Below are 23,979 nucleotides of genomic sequence, written 5' to 3'. Positions count from 1 at the left end.
TCGCCCTTCATTTGGCAACACCTCCCACCTTCTCTCAACATGTTTCCCTAAAGGGCTGCGCTGGGGACACTGTCATCTCTCCTCTTGGCCCCCAGCCAACTCTAACCTCTGGGGCCTGCGGAACTCAGCACAATCTCCAGATGCTTCCTTGTGGCCCCTGCACCTACACAAGTCCAGTCTCAGTAAGAGCCCCTGGGAATTCTAGCTCCCTAACAGAGAAGCTACGGGTTCAAGTGTAATGCTCTTTGGTGCTAAAGTCAGGGGAGACTCGTAGCGCTTTTCTATCAACTTTATCTCCTCTTGCATTGGCTCTGCGCCCTCAGTAGCCTGAGGCAGGAGACAGCTCTGATGTAGGGGAAAAATGATGTACCTGGAGTGGGATGATCTGGGAGGGTCCTGAGCTCTGTACCTGGTACTCAGGTGCAGGCAGATATGTCTCCCTGCACCCGCCCCCCGCCGCCCCCCATGCCATGTGACGTCTGCTGGAAGTCCTCGGATAAGAGAAGTCCTTAATGAAAGTGTTTTTGAGACGACATAAAAATCTAAAAAAATGCATATATATAGTATATACACAAAAATGTGTAAACATCTGCCTTCGTATAAAGATTTATATTTATTTGTATATATGTCTATGTGTATATATATATTTATGTGTGTATATACATTCATATAACTATTTCTATATCTATCTCTATAGCTATCTTTTTTCTCTCTCCCTTCACCCCCCCCCATTTGCAAGATGAAACAGAGAATTTAAAGTCACAGGTGGTCCCTGAAGTTGTAATCCAACCTCTTATGAATGTGTGAGAAAACTGAGACTCAGAGATGCTAAGTGATTTACCCAACATCACACAGCCAGGCACTAGCAAGGCTGGCACTGGTCCAGGTGTCCTGTCTCCTCCCAGTGCGCTGCTCCTCCCCCCTCGCCAGCTGCTTCTGTTTCCCAAGCGCTGAGTATGTTCTTGGCAAGGTACTAGGCACGTCTCCAGTGCTGCCTCAGCCAGCCTCTGTTATTTTTTTTATTCCTCTTTTTATTTTTATAAATTAAAAAAATTTTATGTTGGAGTATAGTTGATCTACAATGTTGTGTTAGTTTCAGGTGTACAACAAAGAGGTTCAGTTATACATATATATGTATCTACTCTTTTTCAAATTCTTTTCCCATTTCAGTTATTACAGAATACTCAGCAGAGTTCCCTGTGCTATACAGTAGGTCCTTGTTGGTTATCTATTTTAAATATAGCAGTGTGTGCATGTCAATCTTACACTCCCAATCTCTCCCTTCCCCTCCACTCTTCCACCCTGGTAACCATAAGTTGGTGCTCTAAGTCTGTGAGTCTGTTTCTGTTTTGTAAATAAGTTCATTTGTATCATTTTTTTTAGATTCCGCATATAAGCGATATCATATGATATTTGTCTTTTCCGTCTTACTTCACTTAGTATGATAATCTCCAGGTCCATGCATGTTGCTGCACATGACATTATTTCATTCTTTTCAATGAGTCAGCCTCTGTGTTAAGAGGAGGATACTGAAGGGCACAATGGTTAAGGAACCTAGAAATACAATGGTTTGTGATAGAGCTTCCAGGTCTTTCTAATTCTAAAGCCTGAGTGCTTCACAGGACACACAGGCCTCCACCTCGTGGGCCAGCTCCAGTTGACTGGAAGTGGCTGCATGGAGTGCTTGGGGGCTGGGATCTTTCGAATGTGGCCTTTAGTCTCTGGGACCCTGGTCTGTATCCTGTTCACCCCACTCCTTGCAGGGAGCCATTTGGAATTCTCAGCTGAAAGGCTGCTTTTCCGAGCCCTTGCTGCTTGGTGGGCTCTGAACTCCAACTTTACTCCTTTGAAGACCTTAAAATGCCTACATTTTGTTCAGCCTTTCCCCTACCAGTCATTGCACTGGAATTGGCAAATGCTGCAGTGGGAGAAGGGCTCTCAAATGATGGCCCACACTGCACTTCTCTTCACTGTGGGCTCTTGGTCCCTCAAGTCCCTGCTTCCTTGGCAGCTCTCTGATGCCTTCAAAAAGGTACTTTAAATATCTTTTATTCCTCCAGTTGTTTTAGTAGGAAGGTCATTCTGCCACATGCTAATCCACTTTTACCAGAACTCCCCTACATTAAGATGTGGAGAAACCAAACCTGGAATTTCGATGCTAATTGAGTCATTTGAGAAATTGGCCTCCTCCCAGTGACTCTTCCCTGAACTAGGCTGTACCTCTGAAACCTCTCTACCTTTCAGCTAAGTTACACTGGCACTTCCGTGGTGGAGCTCGGGACAGCTAGCATTCTCTTTACATGAAAGACAATGGACACAATTTCTCTGGTGTTGGGGCCTCTAGCCAGCAAAGTTGGGTGAGTGTTACAATGCAGTCTCCAGGCAGAGCTGGCCATCTCAGAGAGTAATTGCTTCCCCTTCTATCATGAAGCTTTACATCCCTGGTTCACAGCCAGGTGCCCAATGGCCACAGCGATGCTCACATGAAGCCTGTTAAGTCCACTTGGGCACAGCTGACCAGGCAGGAGTGTGAGCAGATCTGAGGTTGGTGAATATCTGCCCCCATCATTCCCCACCACTGTCACCTGTGAAATCTTCTGAGAAACATACCATGCAAGAGGGGCTGCTGCTAGCTGTGGGCTGTGCTTCTATTTCTCAAACAGTTGGCTCTAAAAGGTCAGAGTAAGTCATGTATAAAAGGAATGAAATGGTGACAAAAATGGACCCGTTTGCAAAGTGCTTGTACAGTATTTATGGCCCAGATACACCATTTAATGCTGTATTTGGAGAATGATTGATGCTTTAGTGACCCCCAATGCTTTGCTTTGCAGGAGCTGGTGACACATAGAGAGGGCACACCCTTGTATTTGGGAGGGGCAGGATAGCCTTCTTCTCTGGGTGGCCAAGGGCAAAAGCCTCCTGGACTGTAGCCCTCACTTGTTTTTCTTGTGAATTTGCATCTTTGTATTTTTGCAGCTTCCTTTCCTTCCCTTCCAGCCCATGAGACATCCTTAGCGCAGCCACTAAAGCAGAAAATCGGAGGAAGACAGATGTTGTCCGGGTGTGGTGAGGCTTTCCGGGCGTGGTGAGACTTGACGGGGCACAGATCACAGCTATGTCAATGACAAACAGGAGAAAGACCATGGTCATTGTAAAGTCAGACCTCTCTGGGTCGAAGCCCAACTCTGTGACTTTCTCGTCCTTGGCCTGTCACTTAACTGTAACAATTTATATTTGTTAATCTTGATATTAGAACATTTAAACATATGAAACTACATAAAAATATGACAAACAATATAAAATAGAAAGAAATTTGTTGACAACTTATTTCCAAAACATCACTATTTCTTATATTGCAGTTAAGCAAGAAGACAGCTTCCACAGCTCTCCAGAAATCATATAGTGTTCTTAGTGGAGTGTTATCAACAAAAATCATCACAGTTCCACACAATAATGTCTTCAATTTATTATCTTTTCCACAGTGCAAGTCTTTCACAAACCATAAATCCTTTGCAGTTATTGAGTCTATAAACAAGTGCCTGAATTCCCACATCCCCCCAGTTTAGTATATGCTTGTGAATGTTTTAAGTCTCTCCTTCATCGTCTGTTAAAGGAGGGCAATTGTGCCGACGCAGCAGCTTTGCTTTGAGAAAGAAATGAGAGACTGTCCATGAAGAGTGACACATCCACATTCCAGCTTCTCAATTTCTCCAGCTTCCAATCATCACCAGCCTTTTTATCACATGGCATCTTAACCAACCCTGCTTTGCTTACACCCTGCATCTTGTCACCACCAGAAAAAGCACCTCATCAGAAATCTTAGTTCTGAATGTCCCAGTCTCCAGCCCTTCCACTTGCTCAGGACCCTGTTCTTCCACTGAATCCGGACCTCCTGTCCATGTGGTCCCTGTCCTGGAGGAGGGCAACTAAATGGACTTCCTACTCCCATGCCTGTCCCCCTACCCTCTTCTCCCCAAAGCAGATAGAGTGATGTCCTCAAAATTTTAAAACCCATCATGTTCTTCCTCTGCTTAAAGCCTTTCAGTGACTTCCTAAGTGGTACCCAATCAACCAAACAACTAACCCGTAAATGCTGATGAGCACCTACTTTGTGCCAGCTGCCATGTTGCGTGATCTCAGTGCAAAGGATACGTGCAGAGCCTGCTGTCAGCTCCTCCTTGTACCATGATGGAAAATTGCCCACTATGTGTCTGGAACTATCTTGTTTCATCTTTACCATGAAGCAGATCATTGTCTTCATTTCTCAGGGGACGGAACTGATCCTCAGAGAGGTTAAAGGACTTGCCCAAGATCACACAGCTGGTGTGTGATCACACCAGGAGCTCCCAGCCTGCCTGTTTCTGCCATGCTGTCTTGCTTGGGTAGCTCTAGGGCCATGGCTTAGCCCCATCACTTACTCATGAAGCCACCACCATTAACCATAATAAACCCTGTGGTGTAACACAGGGCATTAAGACCTTGAAGTCACCCCACCTCCAACACAACCCCTTTGTAGAAAATCTTAGACTATTTCCCAGGCAAAAATCTATATTCTGTGTTCTCTCATTGTCTTGTCTCTTGCCAGTACCCTTACTCCAGACTTTTGGTCTTATGGTCTCTTGCTTCTCACTGTCACCAACAATTCTGCATCCAACAATCCTGTGACATAGATGAGATCTGATTATCATCACCATTTTGGATGAAGAAGACAATCAGGCTCAGAGAGTTTAATTTACTTGCTGGTGCCCAGCTAGTGAACAAGACTTTGAGTAGAACAAGGCTTTGACCTCAGAACTTCTGCTCAAAGGATTCCATCCCATTATTCCTTGTGGCCATGTCACTGTCATTTCTGCCGGTGGAATTCTGCAGCAGGAAGGGCCAATGGGCTTCATCTAGTGTGTGCTGATGCTGGTTGATTTCAGCAGTTTCTTGCACCTCTGTGTTGGGAAAGACTCTGAGGCTGCATTTAGACTCACCCAGAATGAGTGTCCTGATTAATTAGGCATGTCTGCTAAGTGTGGGGTCATGTATTGGCTGTTCCCAAAATTCTATATCATCTCTCATGTAACATAATGTGGCGGCATCTAGCACAGCGCCTGGGATGAAGTTGAAGCTCAGAAAATGTAGAATATTAGTTGATATACAGGGTTGTTTCCAGGGAAAAGAGTAGTGGAAAATACTCATTCCTTTAAAATACCAGCCTCTGCTCTCTCTTGTGTTAGATGGGGTTCAGGAAATAGAAACAGCGGACTAGGGGGTCAAGCACAGTAGGTGAGGTGGTGTAATGCAAAGAATTGGGACTTCGGGGCTGGCATCCCTGGGTTTGAAGTCCCTCTCTGTCATGTGGTAGCTGTGTGACCTTCAGCAAGTCACTCAAATATTATAAACTTCAGTTGTGGAGGCGGTAATGGTACTTATCAAATAAGGTTGTTGAGTGGATTAAATGAGATGATGTATATAAAAGTGACACATACAAAGTGTCCCATAGCCATATGGATATACAGAAAGTGTTCCTGACATATAGGAAGTGTTCCACAGTTGTGAACTAGTAATAGTATGGAGCATGAAATTCATAGCACAGTTCCTGGCACACAAAAGGCACTTGGAAAATTTTTTCTTTCCTCCTGCTGCAAGGAACCAGGCAGAATATTCTTCCTCTTTTGCCCCAGATCCTCCATCTGCAAAACAGAATCTGCTTCCTTCATGTTCAGGTCTTGGGGTGCCATGGAGATGTCTGTAAAGCTTACAGTCACCCAGATGACAAAAGCAAAGAAAAGATCTGGTCTCTTCTCAAATCATGACCTGCTTCTTCCATTGGAAAGATGCTTACACATGGCCCCTGTCGGGAGGGGCAGTGAGAGGCTGCATCCTGGGCTCTGGGGTTATTCGCAACAGTTGCAGAAGGACCACCAGCATCCACTTTCAGGGTACTCTGCCGATGCTAAGCACCTCTTGGTCCTGCCCTGCATTCTCGCCTTTTGCTGATCAACTTGCAGTCAACTCAGGAATGTGCTCTGAGCAGAAGAGAAAGTCTAGGCGAAGTGGATGGGGCATTAAGAAAGACGGTTAATTTGCTGGATGCAGAGTCTTTCAGGAAGTGTCTGGAGAGTTTGAAAAATCTTAGACCGATGGACTAAAATAGATACCTAAAAGACTGCTTAGCACTGAAGACAGTGCTAAACTAGCCTTCCCCATTTGAAGCAAAAGCTAGCCTTCCCCACTTGAAGGAGCTCATAATTATTTCCCTGGATTGTTCTAGATTTCTGTGTTTGGGGCTCTTATTTGGAACTAAAGTTGTTTTGAGAAGTTTGGGACTTAGTGGTGAAAAGCACAGGTTTACCCGCCCATTAAGATGTGGGTTCAAATCATGATGCTGTTACTGTCTTGCCTCAGAACAATTAATTTACTCTTCTCTCTTCTACCCTGTAAAGTGGGATCATGACACTTCCTTAGAGCTTATTTGTGAGAAGAAAATAAAATAAATGAATGAATGGAAAGCATGTATCACAGAGCACAACCCGGAGTAGGTGATGGAGCCTGTCACTGACATTACTGACTGACCAGATTTTCGGGGTAGAGGGGGAAGAACTCTTGTTTAGGTCTCAGAACATTCAGTTCTTCTGCAGGCTGAACAAGCTCAGAAGTCCCCAACCTCCCCAAACCCTGTGGAGATAATAATATCACTTTGCCTACCTTACCAAGTTGTGAAAATCAACAAAGTAATGGATGAGAAAGGCATGGTTAACTGTAAAGCATTATCCAAGTGGAAGGTGACTTTTGGGGGGGGGTTATTGAGGTATAATTCACATGCAATAAAGTCCATGCTTTTAAACTGTACAGTTAGATAAGTTATGATAAATGCCTTCAGTGGGGTAGCCATGACCATTGTCAGGGTATAGAACCGTTCCATCACTCCAGAAAAATTCCCTCTTACTCCTTTGCAGTAAATCCCCTTCCCCAATACCCAACCCTTGGCAACTACTGAGCGGCTTTCTGTCCCTGCAGTTTTGTCTCTTGTAGAATGTTATATAAATGGAATCACATGGTGTATAGTCTTCTGTCTGGCTTCTTTTATTTAGCATAATGATTTTGAGATTCACCCACATGCTTGTGTGTACAGGTAGTCTGTTCTTTTTATTATTGAATGATATGGCATTGTATGGTGCTAGAAACTGAACTGTGTCCTCCCTAAATTCATATGTTGAAGGTCTAAGCCCCAGAGTATGATAGAAGGTGGAGATGGAGTCACTGGGAGATAATTAGGTTTACATGAGACCATGGGGGTAGAGCTCTCATGATGGGATTAGTGCCCTTATAAGAAGGGACACCAGAGAGCTCTCTCTCTCCATGTGGACATGGTGAGAAGGTGGCCATCTGCCAGGCAGGAAGAAAGCTCTCACCAGGACCCAACCATGCTGACACCCTGCTCTTAAACTCCTAGCCTCCTGAACTGTGAGAAAATAAATTTCCATCTTTTAAGCCACGCAGTCTGTGAATTGAGTTATGGGAGCCCAAGCTGATGAAGACATATGGATAGAATTTTTTTAAAAAAGAAATTATGGAATATTTCCAATATTTACATTTCTCATATTAATTCCTTTAACATATACCAAAACATTTGATTATAAATATACTGTTCACAAGATCATCACAAGATTAAACATTATGGATTCAGAGCTCTGAATTTGTAAGACATAAAATTTCAAGTGCTGCCATTGCCTTGACATCTCTGAGCCTCACAGGGCCCCAGATACCTCACCAGATGTGCCCCTCACACAGTGGGAAAAGGGTCCTCACCCAGCTAATTCCCCTACCAGTGGCATCAGCTTTGCCGCACAGGGTCCTTACTTCCCTACCAACCCAAGGAGTTATTCAGCAAACCAACACATCCTCCCACTGGAACCAGCGGTCACATCACTATCTTGTCACTACAAAGCCTGCCTCTCACAGCTCCTGGTTGTTCACTCTGTTCCTGAGTGCAGTCCCCATGTGGCCCTGCAAGGTGCTGTGTCCTCCGCCCCCTGGGCTGTGAGTATGTGTAATTAATAAACTTCTGCCAATCTCATCGGTCCAGTGTAGGGCGTTGTACTGGGTGGGCCAAAAAGTTCGTTCAGTAACAACTTATGGAAAACCCGAACAAACTTTTTGGCCAAACCAATATATTTATTTAGGGCTGGGGATCCCTCCTTCACTAATGAGGTGAATGGAAGGTGATCAAAACAAGCACATAGTAGATTTTGTGGTTTGGTAACAGGATTTGAAGGTTAACATCCTCACTCTCTCTTCAATCCTTTACTGTGGTTCAGTGAGGCTGTGCTGGGTCCCACTTGCAGATAAGGTTAAAAGGCTTAATGTGTGGCCTTATGAATAGGAGCTCTCCAAAATATACAAAAAGTTCATGCAGCTCAATATCAAAAAACAAACCACGCAATCAAAAAATGGGCAGAAGACCTTAATAGACATTTCTCCAAAGAAGACATACAGAGTGCCGGTGAAAAGCTGCTCAACATCACTAATCATTAGAGAAATGCAAATCAAAACTACAATGAAGTATCACCTCACACCGGTCAGAATGGCCATCATCAAAAATCTACAAACAATACATGCTGGAGAGGGTTTGGAGAAAAGGGACCCTCCTACACTGTTGGTGGGAATGTAAATTGGTACAACCATTCTGGAGAACAGTATAGAGGTTCCTTAAATAACTAAATATAGAACTACCATATGATCCAGCAATCCCACTCCTGGGCATATACCCTGAGAAAACCATAATTCAAAAACATACAAGCACCCCAACATTCACTGCAGCACTATTTACAATAGCCAAAACACGGAAACAAGCTAAACGCCCATCGACAGAGAAAGGAATAAAGAAGATGTGGTACACATACACAATGGAATTTTATTCAGCCACAAAAAAAAGAATGAAATAATGCCATCTGCAGCAACATGGATGGACCTAGAGATTATCATACTAAGTGAAGTAAGTCAGACAGAGAAAAACAAATATCATATGATAGCACTCATATGTGGAGTCTAATTTAAAAATGATACAAATGAGTTTATTTACAAAACAGAAACCAACTCACAGATCTTGAAATCAAACTTATGGTTACCAAAGGGGAAGCATGGGGGGGAGGGATAAATTAGGAGACTGGGATTAACATATACACAATACTACATATAAAATAGATAACTAACTAATAAGGACCTACTGTATAGCACAGGGAACTCTACTCAATATTCTGTAATAACCTATATGGGAAAAGAATCTGAAAAATAATGGATCTATATAGGTATGATATATATATATAACTGATTCACTTTGCTATACATCTGAAACTAACACAACATGGTTGTGTCAACCATGTAGAGTCAACTATACTCCAATAAAAAAATTTTTTTAATTGTTTCCTGCTGGAACAAGGCTTTATATCCCTTTAGAACAAATCTCTCCAACTCCTAATAAATATCTCAGAAGCTAAGTGGTCTTTCCTACGACTTCCTTCCCATTTTCTTTGCAGGTTCATAAAGTGATTTTGTTTTATTTGCTCCAGTGAGTCATTAGCATAAGGCTCAAAATGACAACCGGTAACAAACAATTAGAGAGAAGAAGCCACATTTTATTTGTTGTTGCATCTCTAGCATCCAGCACATAGACTAGAGCTCTGGAATTGGCTGGTTTTGGTTTTGTGGCTTTTCGAATGATATAACATGCATTTACTATCTGAGGTGAGGGAATATGACACGCAGATTATTTTATTTTAAGGAGAGAGATTTTTCTAGACCTTCCAGTTTAGGTGGGTTATGACTGAAAAACTAACTAGGAACCCTCTCCCCTCCTCTTGAATCCATTAAAAATAAGCGGGGAAACACTGTTAAAAAGAAAAACTAATTGCAATGGAGCAGGACCCAGTGGGGACCTCCCCATGGCCCCTGCCTCTTGTTTGTAGAAAACCTTTAGCCTCCTAGGCTTTCCCCCAGTTCCAAAGAGCAAATGTAATTAGGGAAGTGGGAAAAAAGGAAAATAGTGAAGCAAGACAAAATAATAATAGTTTAGCCATAAAACAAAGTCAAGGACCTTTAGTTCCTCCTCAAGGGCTATAGATAATATTCTAAGCCATATATACCCTTGAGCTCTTTTGCAGACACTGAAAATCCCACCAGGTGGAAGAAGTTAACTGCATGCTGACCACAAGCCCACAGACCTCAGACCGGTTGGAACCTGATGGTTGATGTTGATTCCCAAAACACCACCCTGTTACCTCACTGCCAACCAATCCAGAAGGATGTACACAGGCTCAGCTGGCACATTACATCCTCACGCCTAATGTTGCCTTTAAAAACCCTTCCCGGAAAGCTATCGGACAGTTTGGGTCTATTGAGCCTGAGCCGTCTGTTCTCCTTGCTTGGCGCCACGTTGGGCACCTTGGAATAAACGCCACACTTTCCTTCATCACAACCTCGTGTCAGTAGATTATCTTTGCTGTGCGTTGGGCAAGTGGACCCAAGTTTGCTTTGGTAACAAAATCAATAACAAACTCCTATGCTCAACATCACTAATTATTAGAGAAATACAAATCAAAACTACAATGAGGTATCACCTCACGCCGGTCAGAATGGCCATCATCAAAAAATCTACAAACAATAAATGCTGGAGACGGTATGGAGAAAAGGGAACCCTCCTGCACTGTTGGTGGGAATGTAATTGATACAGCCACTATAGAGAACAGTATGGAGGTTCCTTAAAAAACTAAAAATAGAATTACCATAGGATCCAGCAATCCCACTACTGGGCATATACCCTGAGAAAACCATAATTCAAAAGGACACATGTACCCCACTGTTCATTGCAGCACTCTTTACAATAGCCAGGACATGGAAACAACCTAAGTGTCCAATGACAGAAGAATGGATAAAGAAGAAGTGGTACATATATACAATGGAATATTACTTAGCCATGAAAAGGAATGAAATTGGGTCATTTGTAGAGATGTGGATGGACCTAGAGTCTGTTATACAGAGTAAAGTAAGGCAGAAAGAGAAAAGCAAATATCATATATTAATGCATATACGTGGAATCTAGAAAAATGGTACAGATGAACCTATTTGCAGGGTAGGAACAGAGACACAGATGTAGAGAATGGACATGTGGACACAGGAAGGAAGGGGAGGGTAGGATGAACTGGGAGATCAGGATTGACATATATACACTACCATGTGTAAAATAGCTAGCTAGTGGGAACATGCTATAAAGCACAGGAGGCTCAGCTCGGTGCTCTGTGATGACCTACGTGGGTGGGATGGGGGTCGGGCCGAGGGAGGTCCAAGAGGGAGAGGATATAGGTATACATATAGCTGATTCACCTCATTGTACAGCAGAAACTAACACAACATTGTAAAGCAATTATACTCTAATAAAAAATTTTAAAAATTAAAACAATAAAAACCTCTTGCAGGGGGGCAGGAAGGAACATACAGGTTGCATTATAGGTTCTCCATAAAACCTAGCCTAGAACTGGAAAAATATTAGAATATTTCAATATTCTTCTTAAAATTGATAGTTAAAATATCTGCCCAGTGTGATAGTTAATTTATGTGCCAACTTGGCTAGATTATGATCCCAGCTGTTTGGTCAAACACAAGTTAGATGTTTCCATGAAGGTATTTAAATATATATATATATATATATACACATACATATATATATATATTTAAATACAGTTTTGTATCCTGCTTTTATAAACATCACATTTGGAGCACTTTACCATACCATTAAGTATTCTTCGAGGAAATGATTTTATTTATTTATTTATTTATTTGGTTGCACCAGGTCTTTGTTGCAGCAGGTGGGCTCCTTAGTTGAGGAACGCAGGCCCTTTAGTTGTGGCATGCAAACTCTTAGTTACGGTGTGCATGGGGGATCTAGTTGCCTGACCAGGGATCGAAGCCAGGCCCCCTGCATTGGGAGCCCAGAGTCTTAACCCCTGCGCCACCAGGGAAGTCCCCTCTGTGAAGGTATATTTAAATGTGATTAGTATTTAAATCAGTAACTTTGAATAAAGCTGATTACCCTCCATAATGTCCATGAGCCTCATCCAATCAGTTGAAGGTCTTAAGAGCAAAGACTGAGGTTCCCCAAAGTGGAATGAACTCTTTTCAAGACTGAAGCATAGAAACCCTGCCTGAGTTTCCAGACTATTGTCCTGGGGATTCAGACTCAAGACTGCAACATCAACTCTTCCCTGAATTTACAGCCTGCAGGCCCACCCTGCAGATTTCAGACCTGTTGACAGAGATAGATAGATAGATGATAGATGATAGATAGATAGATAGATAGGTAACCTCATACTGTTTTTATTTCCCCTCTGGAGAACACTGACTAATAATTTTACTATATCCCAGCAGCAGGGCTATAGTTATGTTTCACTATATCCTGGCAACAGGGATATAGTTATGTTTATAATTATAGTAAAATATATTGTGGTAATCATCTCATAAGTCAAATCATTATGCTGTACACCTTAAAATTATACGGTGCTGCATGTCCATTATATCTCAATAAAACTGGAAGGAACAAAAAAGAATTTCAATTCGGGAGACACAGATTCACGTAAAACTGAGTGTTCCGAGAGAGAGTCAGGGGCTTATAAAGACAAAAAGCCACAGGCTGACAAAAATTGCCTGATGAGAATTATGACTGACTCTGATACGAGTCTGGAAATACTTGTCCTTAAGGGATCACAAGTTATTTTAGGGTAGGGCCCAAGAAGTATCTTGAGTTTCTGGCAGATGTTCTGGATGACTTCATTAGGACAATAAATGGTCAAAAGGTCAGATTCCATCCAGGCTGAGACGTGCATATGTCACACCCCTTAATGGCCTCCCAGCTCCACTTTAGAGAGCCCTCTTTAGGGAGCATTACCGACTCCATTTTTATTTTTCTTTCACAAAAGGCAGTATGAAATTTGTCCCTGACTTCTGCTGAAGTGAACAACTGTACAATACCATACAAAGCGAAGGAACTTCGTATTCTATTACAAGTTAATCACTGAGGGGATGTTGCCTACAAGCTTAAATTATACACAATGACCCATCTCTGGGAACCCTGCCTCCCAGGTAATGAGCATTAAGCTAAAGTACCTTTGTTTAGCTCCCAGGAAGCATGCTGACCAGGCCCACCTGTGAATGACTGCAGGGAGAAAAAAGAGGAAAACAGTAACACCTCCCCTCAGGAGGCTGATGGGAACCAGGAAGTGTTTGACTTTACTCCCTCCCCTTTCAGTATAAAAGAAGCTTGAATTCTAACTCAGGCTAGATGGTTCTTTGGGACATGAGTCTCCCATCTTCTCAGCCTGCCAGCTTTGCAAATAAGGTCGCTATTCCTTGCTCCAACAACTCGTCTCTCAATTTATTGGCCGGTTCTGCAGCGAGCAGTATGACTAACACAGTGACCCCACCTCAGCTTGAAGCCATTCAGGTGAGCTTCAACTCACTGGCTAGTATTGTATGGATAACAGAGTTTGCCATAGATTCCTTCCTTGCAGGCGAAGCAAAGTCTGTGCCACTTGTAAATTAGCATCGCTACCTGTACTAAGGTATGTGCTGTCGGGGAGAAAAAAAACCTTCCTCTATCCTTCTAGCTTCGTCTGACTGGTCTCAGGATAAAATTGATGTGAGACAGATTAACAGGAGAAAAACAACAACAAAAAGCTTACTAACATGTTTACTTCCTGTATACATGGGAGAGACCCAGGAAAACTGAGTAACTCACCAGAATGGCTAAAAACCTCCCCTTAAATACCATCTTCAGCTAAAGACATAAGAGGATGTTATGGGTAGTGGTTTGGGACTACAAAGTGGAGGAAGGCAATTCACATGGAGATGGAAAAGCAAATGTTTGGAACTCCCTGTAAAAATCTGGAGTGCTCTTTACCGCACCTAGCCCATATTCCTTCTAGGTGTCTCTGGTGATGGCGGTCTTCTCGGACCAGGCCGTTTATCTAAACTCTTTAACAGTTAAGGGGGTGGTAAAAAGAAAGACTTCCTGAGTCTTCCACTTCTTAAAATTATTCAGCCTAAAATAATTCTCGTGCCAAAGAGACACGTTTAGGGGTGACAAATTTTGCTTCCTCACAGTGCCTTGGGCCAGATAGCAAAGGTTAATATGGAAACACAAGGAGGAAGCCACCTGCCTTCCCAAGGTCGTCCCTAATGCTTTGGGGGACTCGGCTAGATGCCTGAACCTGAGATTTGGGGGAGTTCAGCTGAGACCAACTTCTTTTGCTAAGTCAGGGTCCTGCTGATCGTAGCTCTGATTAAGTGTTGGCTAAGACAAACCCTAAGGATTTGGTGCCCACCAATTTTAGTTGGACTGGTTACAGTGGCCGATGTTGGGGCTAAAGCTCCTTCCGGAATGAGGGGTGGAATTGTGGGGAAGCAAAATTTCCTGGGATTTCTCAGCGATCTTGTAAAAAGCCCTGGCCCTCTGAGACTCTTTGTGCAGTGTGAGATTCACATCTACAGCCATTTGTCTAGTTAATTGCTCTGATCTGAAAGGATTCATAAAGTCTCATCCCCCCAGGAGGACCAAATAGTTACAGCTCTGAGTAGGTCCCCGAAGGTGCACCATCTCCCTAGGAATTCACATTTCAAGGAGGAATGAGGCCCAGAAACTTGGAGACTCCGGGTCTGGCACCTGGAGAGATTTCATCACTGGCAAAGCCCATTAGCTGTTCCCAGGAAATAAAAATAGAATCTGGGTAGTAAAATAAAGTCTAACCTTTTTTGCCTTTGTGCTTAGTCTGCTTTCACTGGCTTACAGGGGGGCTTCGTGCAGAGGCCTCGCATCCAGCACTTCAGACCCGAGTTCCGGGTGTGAAATATCTGCGCCAATGCTCCAGCTGGGGGTGGGAGGTCCGACCGTATGCAGGAACGCTGCACACGACACCCCCAATCAAGATGGCGGTGGCGGGTCATGTGGGCACTGCGATGGGGAGCAGCTGCGCCTGTGCCTGCTCCTGCGCCTGCCCCGCGAGCACTCCACCCCCTCCCCTGCTGAGGGGATCCCTGTGAAGCAGCCACGCCCACGGCCTCTTGAGCGGGAGCTTGTGCCTCTGCATTCTTTGATCAAAGAAAGAGTAAAGCTTTCTTTTGCTTCTGGACCCAACTCATTCTACTGGTGGGGGCGACACTGGGCAGAAGGACCCTTGTTGGGATGGGTAACAGTTTTACTTACATACCAAAGGCCAGAGTGAGGAGATGCTTCCCAGGAGAGAAGGACGGCTAACTCCCGCCCCTTCACAAGCAGCAGGGAAAACCAGTTTCCTCCCGCCCTTCACCTGCTGACTTAGAACAACTGACCTGTTCTCACCATGTTGCCCCAGGTGCAGGCCTGGGCGAGGGGGGAAGGCCTGTGTATTTACTGTGAGATATTAATAAGAACTCTGTCTGCGATCACAATACGCTGTGGGTGCATTCAGGATGAAATTAAAGAGTATTAAAAGCCCAGCCAAAAGGAGAGAGTGTCTCAAAGAGGTCAGTTATACTGAATGCCAAGAGGAATGAGAAATTCAGTTAGACAAGGACTGGAAAGGTGTCACTTTGATTTAGCGATGTGGAAGTCATCGGTGACTTCGGAGTAGTTTTGAGAGAATGCGGGAAGGAGAAGACAGCCTAGAGCGGGTGGGAATACAGGCAAATCTTTCAAGAAGTTTGTCGTGAGAAATGAGATTGCCTGGTACACATGAGAGGGAAAAAACAGGGTGAAAAGTTTACAGAGAGAGGAGATTTGAAATCGACATTGTGAAGAAAGAAGATGCAAATTAGCTAAATAAAAGTAGTAAAATAACTTTCTTCAGCAGCACGTAGATGCCTGGGTGAAGGTAAGGGGGGAGAATGATAAGCAATCTCTTATGAAGTTCTGCCAACTAAGTACACTGAAAGGACAGAAGAAAAGGGAATAAAGGATGTAAGTAAGAGTCACTAACATTTTAGCTCTTGGAATTGTTGGGAAGGAAAACACTTCCTCTACCCTCTTACGTTCATTAATTGGGAATCTGCAAATTAAATTGACAAAAGCAGATTACCATGAGAAAAAAACATTTAACTGTGGATGACTACATGCAGGGGTTCACAAAGAAACGTGATTTGAAGGGCTGGCTACAACTGGGGGCTTATATACTACTTAAGTGACGGGGGTAGGAGAAAGGCATCTTCTGAAAAACATGACTTCTTGGTGGGGGGAGGGAAGGGCACTTATGGGAGAACAAATGACATTTAGGAAAGATAAATGTTACATTAGGAGAATATACGGGAGATATGGTAGTTTTAGGAAAATGTCTGTTTGAGTCTGGTGCTTGGAACTCTTCTCTAAGACTGTTTCCAAAAAGTAAGTAAGTAAATAAATAGAAAAGGTGAAAAGTCTTAGGGAAATTTTATTTCTCCATGAGGAAAGATCTATGAATCAGTGTTTAAAGTTATATATACTAAGTTTTATGGCACTAGAACAATTGTAATACATCCAAACATTGACAATAAGGACTTCCCTGGTGGCACAGTGGTTAAGAATCCTCCTGCCAATGCAGGGAACACAGGTTCGCCCTGGTCCGGGAAGATCCCACATGCCATGGAGCAACTAAGCCTGTGCGCCACGACTACTGAGCCTGTGCTCTAGAGCCCGCATGCCACAACTACTGAAGCCCGCGCGCCTAGAGCCCAGGCTCCGCAACAAGAGAAGCCACCACGATGAGAAGCCCGTAGCCCCCGCTCGCCGCAACTAGAGAAAGTCCGCATGCAGCAACGAAGACTCAACACACTCAAAAATAAATAATATTAAAAAAACCCAAAACATTGACAATAGCCATAGCAGCAGTATATCCAAATGATGTCTGTCTAAATCTTTAGGTCTGTATATCATGATAAAATTGGAAATAGAAAAAAGCTATCAATCAACACCACTATATATTAATGACAAGTTTGGTTGTCTGGGTGCTGGTATCAGGGCTCAGTTTGAGTATGTAAAATCAACAGTGTTTTGATTCACAAAATCTGATTAAAAGTAAGTTAGATGCAGAGAAACATGGTTTAAAATACTATATAAATTTTCATCATACACATATAATACAAGAATAGTTTCCTTTAATCCAGATTTTCACGTCATGTTTAATGGAAAACAACTAAAATGTTATGCAAACAACCCAGGAGGGAAATTTTTACTATTTATCTTTTAGATCATATAATCTTTCTTCAAAATCTGTACATATTCTCGTGATGTTTTCAAAACTAGATCTTGATTTAGATTTGACTCATCAGTAGCTCCTAGATGAGAAGCTCTATAGCATGCTGATTCAATTCAGCAGCAGCTGAAAAGAAAAAGAAAGGATTATATTCTTTACCTAAAATACTTGAGTTAACTAAATATAAGTTGGTAAAAAAAAAAAACCTGAGACCTTTCTAAGCGTTCAGAAGAATGAAAAGTATCTATACACGACATAACACAAAATATAAGATTACTAGTATATAATTTGCCTGTGGTTGCACGATGAATTAATTGCTCTTGTGGCTGAGTATCAGAGCTTCTGGCTTTCTCATTCGTCATTCATTTACTCAACAACCATCTGCTAAGGTGCTGTGACAAGTACTGAAATTACAAGATGAAGGTGACACAGTCCACCCTGAAAAATCATGCTATAAACTGGAAAAACAGACAAACAGGCAATTTCCATAGTCATAAATACTATGACAGGTATAAAAGAGGGTACAAGGAACACTCAGAAGTGACACCCAGCTTTGTGTCAATACTGTCAGCTTTTTGGTGGAGGTGGTATGTAAGTGGATACCTGAAGGACAAGGGAAAAGTACGGGAGATGGAGGGAAGAGGCAAATACAAAGACTAAAGGTGAGGAAGAGCACCTGTGGGATTGCAAGCAGTCTATTTGACTGGATGTAGAGCAAAGGGGCAGAGGAAGGTAGTAAAGAGATAAGGCTGAATACTATGGCAGGACCCAAACTGATTTGGGTGTTTTTATTCCATGATAAGGAATTTGGAATTTTTTCCTGAGAGCGAAAGATAAACCAATGACAAAGTCAATGACAGGAAATTTTAATGTCAGCCACTAAGTGACAGCTACACGAACGTGACTGCTTGAGTCTGGGTTTTTTGGCCTTAATCACTGCCAGAAACTTGAGAAGTTGATAAACCCCATGTTTTCTAATAGTGTCAGTGTGCAGGTTGACAGTTCCACAGGGATGGCAGAAGCAGAGAGGAAGGATATAGCCAGAAATAAAAAGAAATACATAGACTTTTTGAGATTTTTTTTTTAAAGCTGTGGAACATGATGAATAAATGAGGAATCAGGATATTTTTCATTATGAATGTTCATTCTTTCACATTTTTTCATTAGATATGTATAAGATATTTAACCTATCAATAGTATCTGCCATCCAAACAATGGAAAGAGATGCCATTTACTACTGAATATTTACAGTTTATTTCAGAAATCAATGTCTAAATTTAATTCATAAATTTCAGCAACATACCTTTTTCTAGTACTCTAGTTATATTTTTTCCATCTCCTGCCACATCTGAAATAAGTCAAATATTTAAGTTAGACAAGAGACATTTTTGTAGGAATGATGTATAGCTTATGAAATGTGGCCTTTAAATAATACTTCTAGAGACTAGACCTAATTTGAGGATTGCTTAAATAGAAAAATAATCACATCAATAAAATAAAATAAATTCCTACTTATTTTGATTTTAGATAATAAAGAACATATATATGTAATGTTATTTAGATTAATCGGATAAAAAGTACAATAAACATCAGTCTACTGAATATACATAATTTCAGAGGGTGATATTTGATCTTATTGGTACAAACAAGTTTAAACGATTAAAGTCATATATATATTACAATGAATGCATTACTTTGCAATTCTTAGAAAAATTGCTCTTTCTAAAAGTTTAATCAGTTTTTTACTCTAATGGATCTTTCCTTAAAATGAGTTTTCCTTTCTTACACTTCTATATAACTAAAATTTTAAGGTATGTTCTATGGTAATAATTTTTCAACATAGAATCTTAAATACATAAAATGGAGAAAATGGTTCCGTTGTAATGTCATGTCAAAATTCTACGGGCAAAAAATTAAGTAAAGGTATTTTGCTGTCTATATTAGGACTGAAACATTTATTTCAGAAAATCTGCTTGAAGAAAGGAAAAGTAGAGGCTAGAGCCAGTTTTCAAACTCAGTTTCTGATTCATGACTTTCTAGAATTAGAAACAAGGAAAACAATACATAATTCTTTAACTGTAACTTTGTTTCCATTCTAGAAATTAGGGCCAACTTTTTGAAACATTTGACTAATTATAGTTATCTACTTAATTATGAAATGTGTGGGAACATTTCAAACTGTATTACAAGTGTCTCCACCTAGAGTGTCCTTTTAAAAATCTTTCTTATAAAAGGCACCCTCTCACTAAACAGGGTCTCAAATAGTATACTGAACATGACAAACACTGTGATGATAAGGATATCATGATAGCCAACGCCTTTGTAAATTTTAGGTGCGAAGACAAATTTTTTGGCTAGCAGGTTTCCCAATATTTTCAGAGACTGTTTTCCATAACACTTTTCTGACAACAGCACTGTAGAGAGGCCCTATGAAATGAATAATGTGACAACATGACTAGACAGGTTTTGTGAAATTAATAACTCATAACAGATGAAGGAAGAAGCCTTTACTGAAATAATTTTGTATTACCATTAATAAACACTGCAAAATGTAGGTCACGTTTTTACATGCGTTGAATTAGGGAATGACCCGTGTAAGATTACTCTCTTTTCCCCCAAAAGCTCTTTTCCTCAATATGTCCTTCCAAGACGCTTATGTTGATTTCTAGGTGAAGATCATGTTCACCTGGAGGAAGTAGTTGGAAGTCGAACATTAATAAGGAGAACAGGGCTTCCCTGGTGGCACAGTGGTTGAGAGTCCGCCTGCCGATGCAGGGGACACGGGTTCTTGCCCCGGTCCGGGAAGACCCCACATGCTGCGGAGCGGCTGGGCCCGTGAGCCATGGCCGCTGAGCCTGCACGTCCGGAGCCTGTGCTCCACAACGGGAGAGGCCGCAACAGTGAGAGGCCTGCGTACCGCAAAAAATAAATAAATAATAAGGAGAACACACCTGCATTTTTCTTTAAACTTTTCCATTTAACAAAAACACAGAAAGGTGAGAAAATTATACACAGGAAAACAATATATCAGCAAGTTTTAATTTTAAAGATTTTTAGTTAGAAGGATTCTCTCACAACTGGTAGTTTCCAAACTATGTCCCATAGTAATGGAAGGTCCCCCACTGAGGACACTGCAGGACTGAAGGAAAAAGAAGTCACAGCTTCAAGGTCTCCGCCACTCCTTTAGCTAAACAGCTCTATATTTGTCTCTGTTTTATATAATACAGTTTCATGCAAAATTTTTTTTTTTAAAAAGAAAGTTTCTTTTCCTTGAAAGAAAATTTTTTAAGGTATGAGAGTCATTGATTTAGTCAAAGTCCCTAATTTTACAAAAGAGGTAACAAAGGGTCAGAGAGACTTTGTCACAAAGCCAACATGTCACAAAGCCAACGGCCTTCTCGCTGAGTCTAGAGAGAGTTCTACGCCAGCTACTTCCTCAGATTAAGAAAAAAAAACACATAGATTTTTAACTATAACTCAGAGAAAATGAATATGTAAAACTTTGTCATGTAGCTCAATAACGTTTGATGCATGAGACATGAAATAGTAGCTTTCTAACTAAATTATATATTTTAAAGGCATGAACAAGAATAAATTATCATAACTCCTATTAGTAGCAGTCAATATATTTAATTTATAAAGCACAGATTTTTTTTTTTTTAACCACAGGACAGGGAACTTGAAGGAGAAAATCTTTAGTTGAATCACACAGGCCAAAATTGAGGAGATTCTTCTTCTTTTTTAAAAATTTATTTATTTATTTATTTTTGCGGTACGCGGGCCTCTCACTGTTGTGGCCTCTCTCGTTGCGGAGCACAGGCTCCGGACGCGCAGGCTCAGCGGCCATGGCTCACGGACCCAGCCGCTCCGCGGAATGTGGGATCTTCCCAGACCGGGGCACGAACCCGTGTCCCCTGCACGGGCAGGTAGATTCTCAACCACTGCGCCACCAGGGAAGCCTGAGGAGATTCTTCTTTAAAAGGATATTCATTTCCTCCAAATAAAACTTGGTTTACCGAAATGAGTCAACAAATGAATTATCCACGTTGTGGGTTATTTATGGCAAAATTTAAAACACAAAACAGATTTCTCTTTACTATCTAGCATACTTCAATCTCTCATCATTAGTTTGTATGTACAAAAAACATGAGTGTAATCTCAATTAGAATTTAAATCCAGTCAGAAATTACAGGCTAATTCCTTGGCCTAAAGTTTCAACGTGAGGACTTACACTCCTACCCTCCTCATGAGAGGAGGGGAGATTTACCCAATGCGTGAATTTGGGAGAAGGAACTAAGAAGTGCTGGCTTGCTTCCGAATCTCTTCTTTGAGAAGGTGTGTGTGCCCTCAGCACCGGGAACTGGGGTCTGCTCTCATGCCTGCAGTAAGCAGCCTGCCCTGGGGCGGGGGTCAAGCATTTGCTTCCTCCCCTTAGGCCTAATTTGGGATGAACTATTCTGAGGCCCACTGTGACTGCACACCTAAAGCACGTCCTCCAATTTGTTAGTTATGTGTCAGTAACAAAGCTCCTTAGTTGATCTCCAGCTGCTGACTCCCGCGTGCTGAACTCAGAAGGGGAAGAGAAGTGTCATCTGCCACCTACCCACCACAGCTCCAACAAGGCAGAGGACCACACGACACTGAGGGAACGTTTTCTTCTTCTTCCCTGACTTTATAATTAACGTACATTGTTCAAAACAACCCCCACTATAAAGTAGGGGAAAGGTGAAAGGAACATTTTAGAAAGAAACGTAGTGAAGCCAGTAACAATATGAAGCACAACAGGTATGTGCTCGTTCACCCAACTGTAATATATTACTGTTAAATTATATCTGAGACTGCAGGCTGGAAAATAATGTTGCACTCTCTTTTTAAGACCAATTTGATAAATATATACACACCACACACATACACATGCACACTCATTTCCAAAGTTAATTTATTTTCAGTAATTATTGATACTTTTAAAAGTTGATATCACTCATTTTAAGTGTCACGAAAATGTAATAAAATCAAGTCATTTAAACCACTTCAATTCATTATCCAATTGTAAACAGGCTAAGGTATGAAGGAAATTACACTTGGCAGTCTGTAGATATTAAGTACCTATATTTTGCTGCAGAGAGAAGAACTGAGGAAGAATTTGTAGATCAAAGAGCTGAAAAACTAAGTACAGGAAAAAAAATGAATGAAAGAAAAAGAACTGTTAAGAAGTTGAACTATTACCTCTATCTTTCAAAAGATAAAATGCCTACTCATTTGTCCATGTGGACAAAATGAAGTGGGAACAAGAAGGATTATACTGATATAATAAACTGAGACAATAAACAAGTTTATTGAACTCTGCCTGTGCCTTATGAGAAACTAGCTCAACTACTGTGGTAATTTGATTAGAGTTAAAACTCAAGAGTGGATAGGCACTGCCTTGGTGATGTAAACACGAGGCCTATTTTTTTTAAAAGAAATGTGACTCAATATTCTGGTGAGACACAAAATGTTGTGTCATATAAAAAGTCAAAGTCTTAGGAATATTAATTGTTTTAGCTTCAGTGCATTTGTATGACCACATTTAGAAAGAGAGTTGCTAAACTGAATGGACATTTGAGCAATTTTTAAAATTACTTAAATAAATCATTAGAAAATTTTTCAAAGTGTCAGTAATGCACCAAAAGTCCAAAATCAGTCAATGTAAAATGTAATCCTCCTACTTAAGACAGATTTAAAGGGCATTTATTAAGTACTGTGGCCATGCATCGTGTTCGGCACACAAATACCTGAAAACTCTTGAACATAAAAAAATCTTTAAACCAGTGAGATTGTGTCTGTTATAAAGTTGTCTGGAATAGATTTTTAAGTTTTCAGTTCTTGAAAAAATTCTATGTGCAAGAAAATCTAACAGTGATGTAGCTATTTTGGCTAATGTTAACCTTTTGTATTTTATAATAATATAATTAAATAACACAATTGAAAAAAACTGTAAAATTACTTCTGATATATAGGACCAAACATCCCAGAATTAACTAGAATGTGAAAACTGAGGGTAAAATTAGCAAGACAGATACGTAGTAATCTCCTACCCCCACAATGGTATCAACTGCTAAGACTGAACTTCATGTACTGGTGAGGGAGGTAATAAATCTGTGTTAGGTACATGGAGTAAGCTTGCTGCTACAACCAGCACAACTGAAACCACACACCTAGAGCGGTACTTTGCTATAATTATTTTCCTTAAAGTTAGGGGAAAATGCTGAGTAAGATAAAACTTCACAGTAGGAATAGTCCAAAATGTTAAAACATTGCCAATAAAGGAGAATGATAAACAAATGCAATCTTAATGCCATTTTTAACATTTTACTTTGTAGAATCATAGCTAAAACCTTTAGAAGGCTATTGTTTTATCATGTCCCATCCAAAAACCCACCTCTTTCTATCATTTTAGACAGTACGTTAACACCTCTCATAGTATTATTTTACGTTTTCCTAGTAGAAATAATTATATTCCTAGCAATTCCAGAAGGCACCTTCTTTCTGTAAGTCTTACTAAGAATTAGGTGACCAACAACTGTATAATAACTCTTCCGCGGCATTCTGTAGTGATTATGGAGACGTCTTTGCATCTTGATAGAGTTAAGTAGTGCTCTTCAATCTCTCTTATTAAAACCAGCACGATTTGGCAAAGACCCCACAAGGGAACTATGTATACCTAGTAACTACAACATGGAGTTTAAAATAAACTATTTTT

At 41.1% G+C, this 23,979-nt stretch overlaps 1 protein-coding gene and 1 long non-coding RNA gene across 6 annotated transcripts in view; both read right to left on the bottom strand.

The window, feature by feature from the left end:
- Window positions 1-3,002: 3,002 nt before the first annotated feature.
- LOC309802319 overlaps window positions 3,003-23,979 on the bottom strand; it is a 104,426-nt gene continuing 83,449 nt past the window's right edge. The window contains exon 3 of one of the 3 annotated variants that reach the window (XR_014293755.1): window positions 3,003-3,113. This is a non-coding gene — a long non-coding RNA (uncharacterized lncRNA). The other 2 variants (XR_014293756.1, XR_014293757.1) reach the window with 2 other exon arrangements.
- Window positions 17,150-23,979, bottom strand: part of LOC309802313 (ankyrin repeat domain-containing protein 26-like) — a 65,366-nt gene continuing 58,536 nt past the window's right edge. The window contains exons 19-21 of one of the 3 annotated variants that reach the window (XR_014293752.1): window positions 19,768-19,923; window positions 18,541-18,585; window positions 17,150-17,363 (exon numbers count right to left, since the gene is read on the bottom strand). Coding sequence is in view for 2 of the 3 variants with exons in the window: in XM_082617749.1 (XP_082473875.1) it covers window positions 18,559-18,585 (27 nt within the window). In the remaining variant the exon portion in view is untranslated. Of the gene's footprint in view, window positions 17,364-18,540; window positions 18,586-18,861; window positions 19,924-23,979 lie in introns of those variants that run through there. The other 2 variants (XM_082617749.1, XM_082617750.1) reach the window with 2 other exon arrangements.

Source organism: Mesoplodon mirus (assembly GCF_964341445.2).
Source record: "Mesoplodon mirus genome assembly, chromosome: 4".
NCBI classification, from domain to species: Eukaryota; Metazoa; Chordata; class Mammalia; order Artiodactyla; family Ziphiidae; genus Mesoplodon; species Mesoplodon mirus.
The sequence above is the reverse complement of the archived record's forward strand: the minus strand, read 5'-3'. Positions and strand labels throughout refer to the sequence as shown.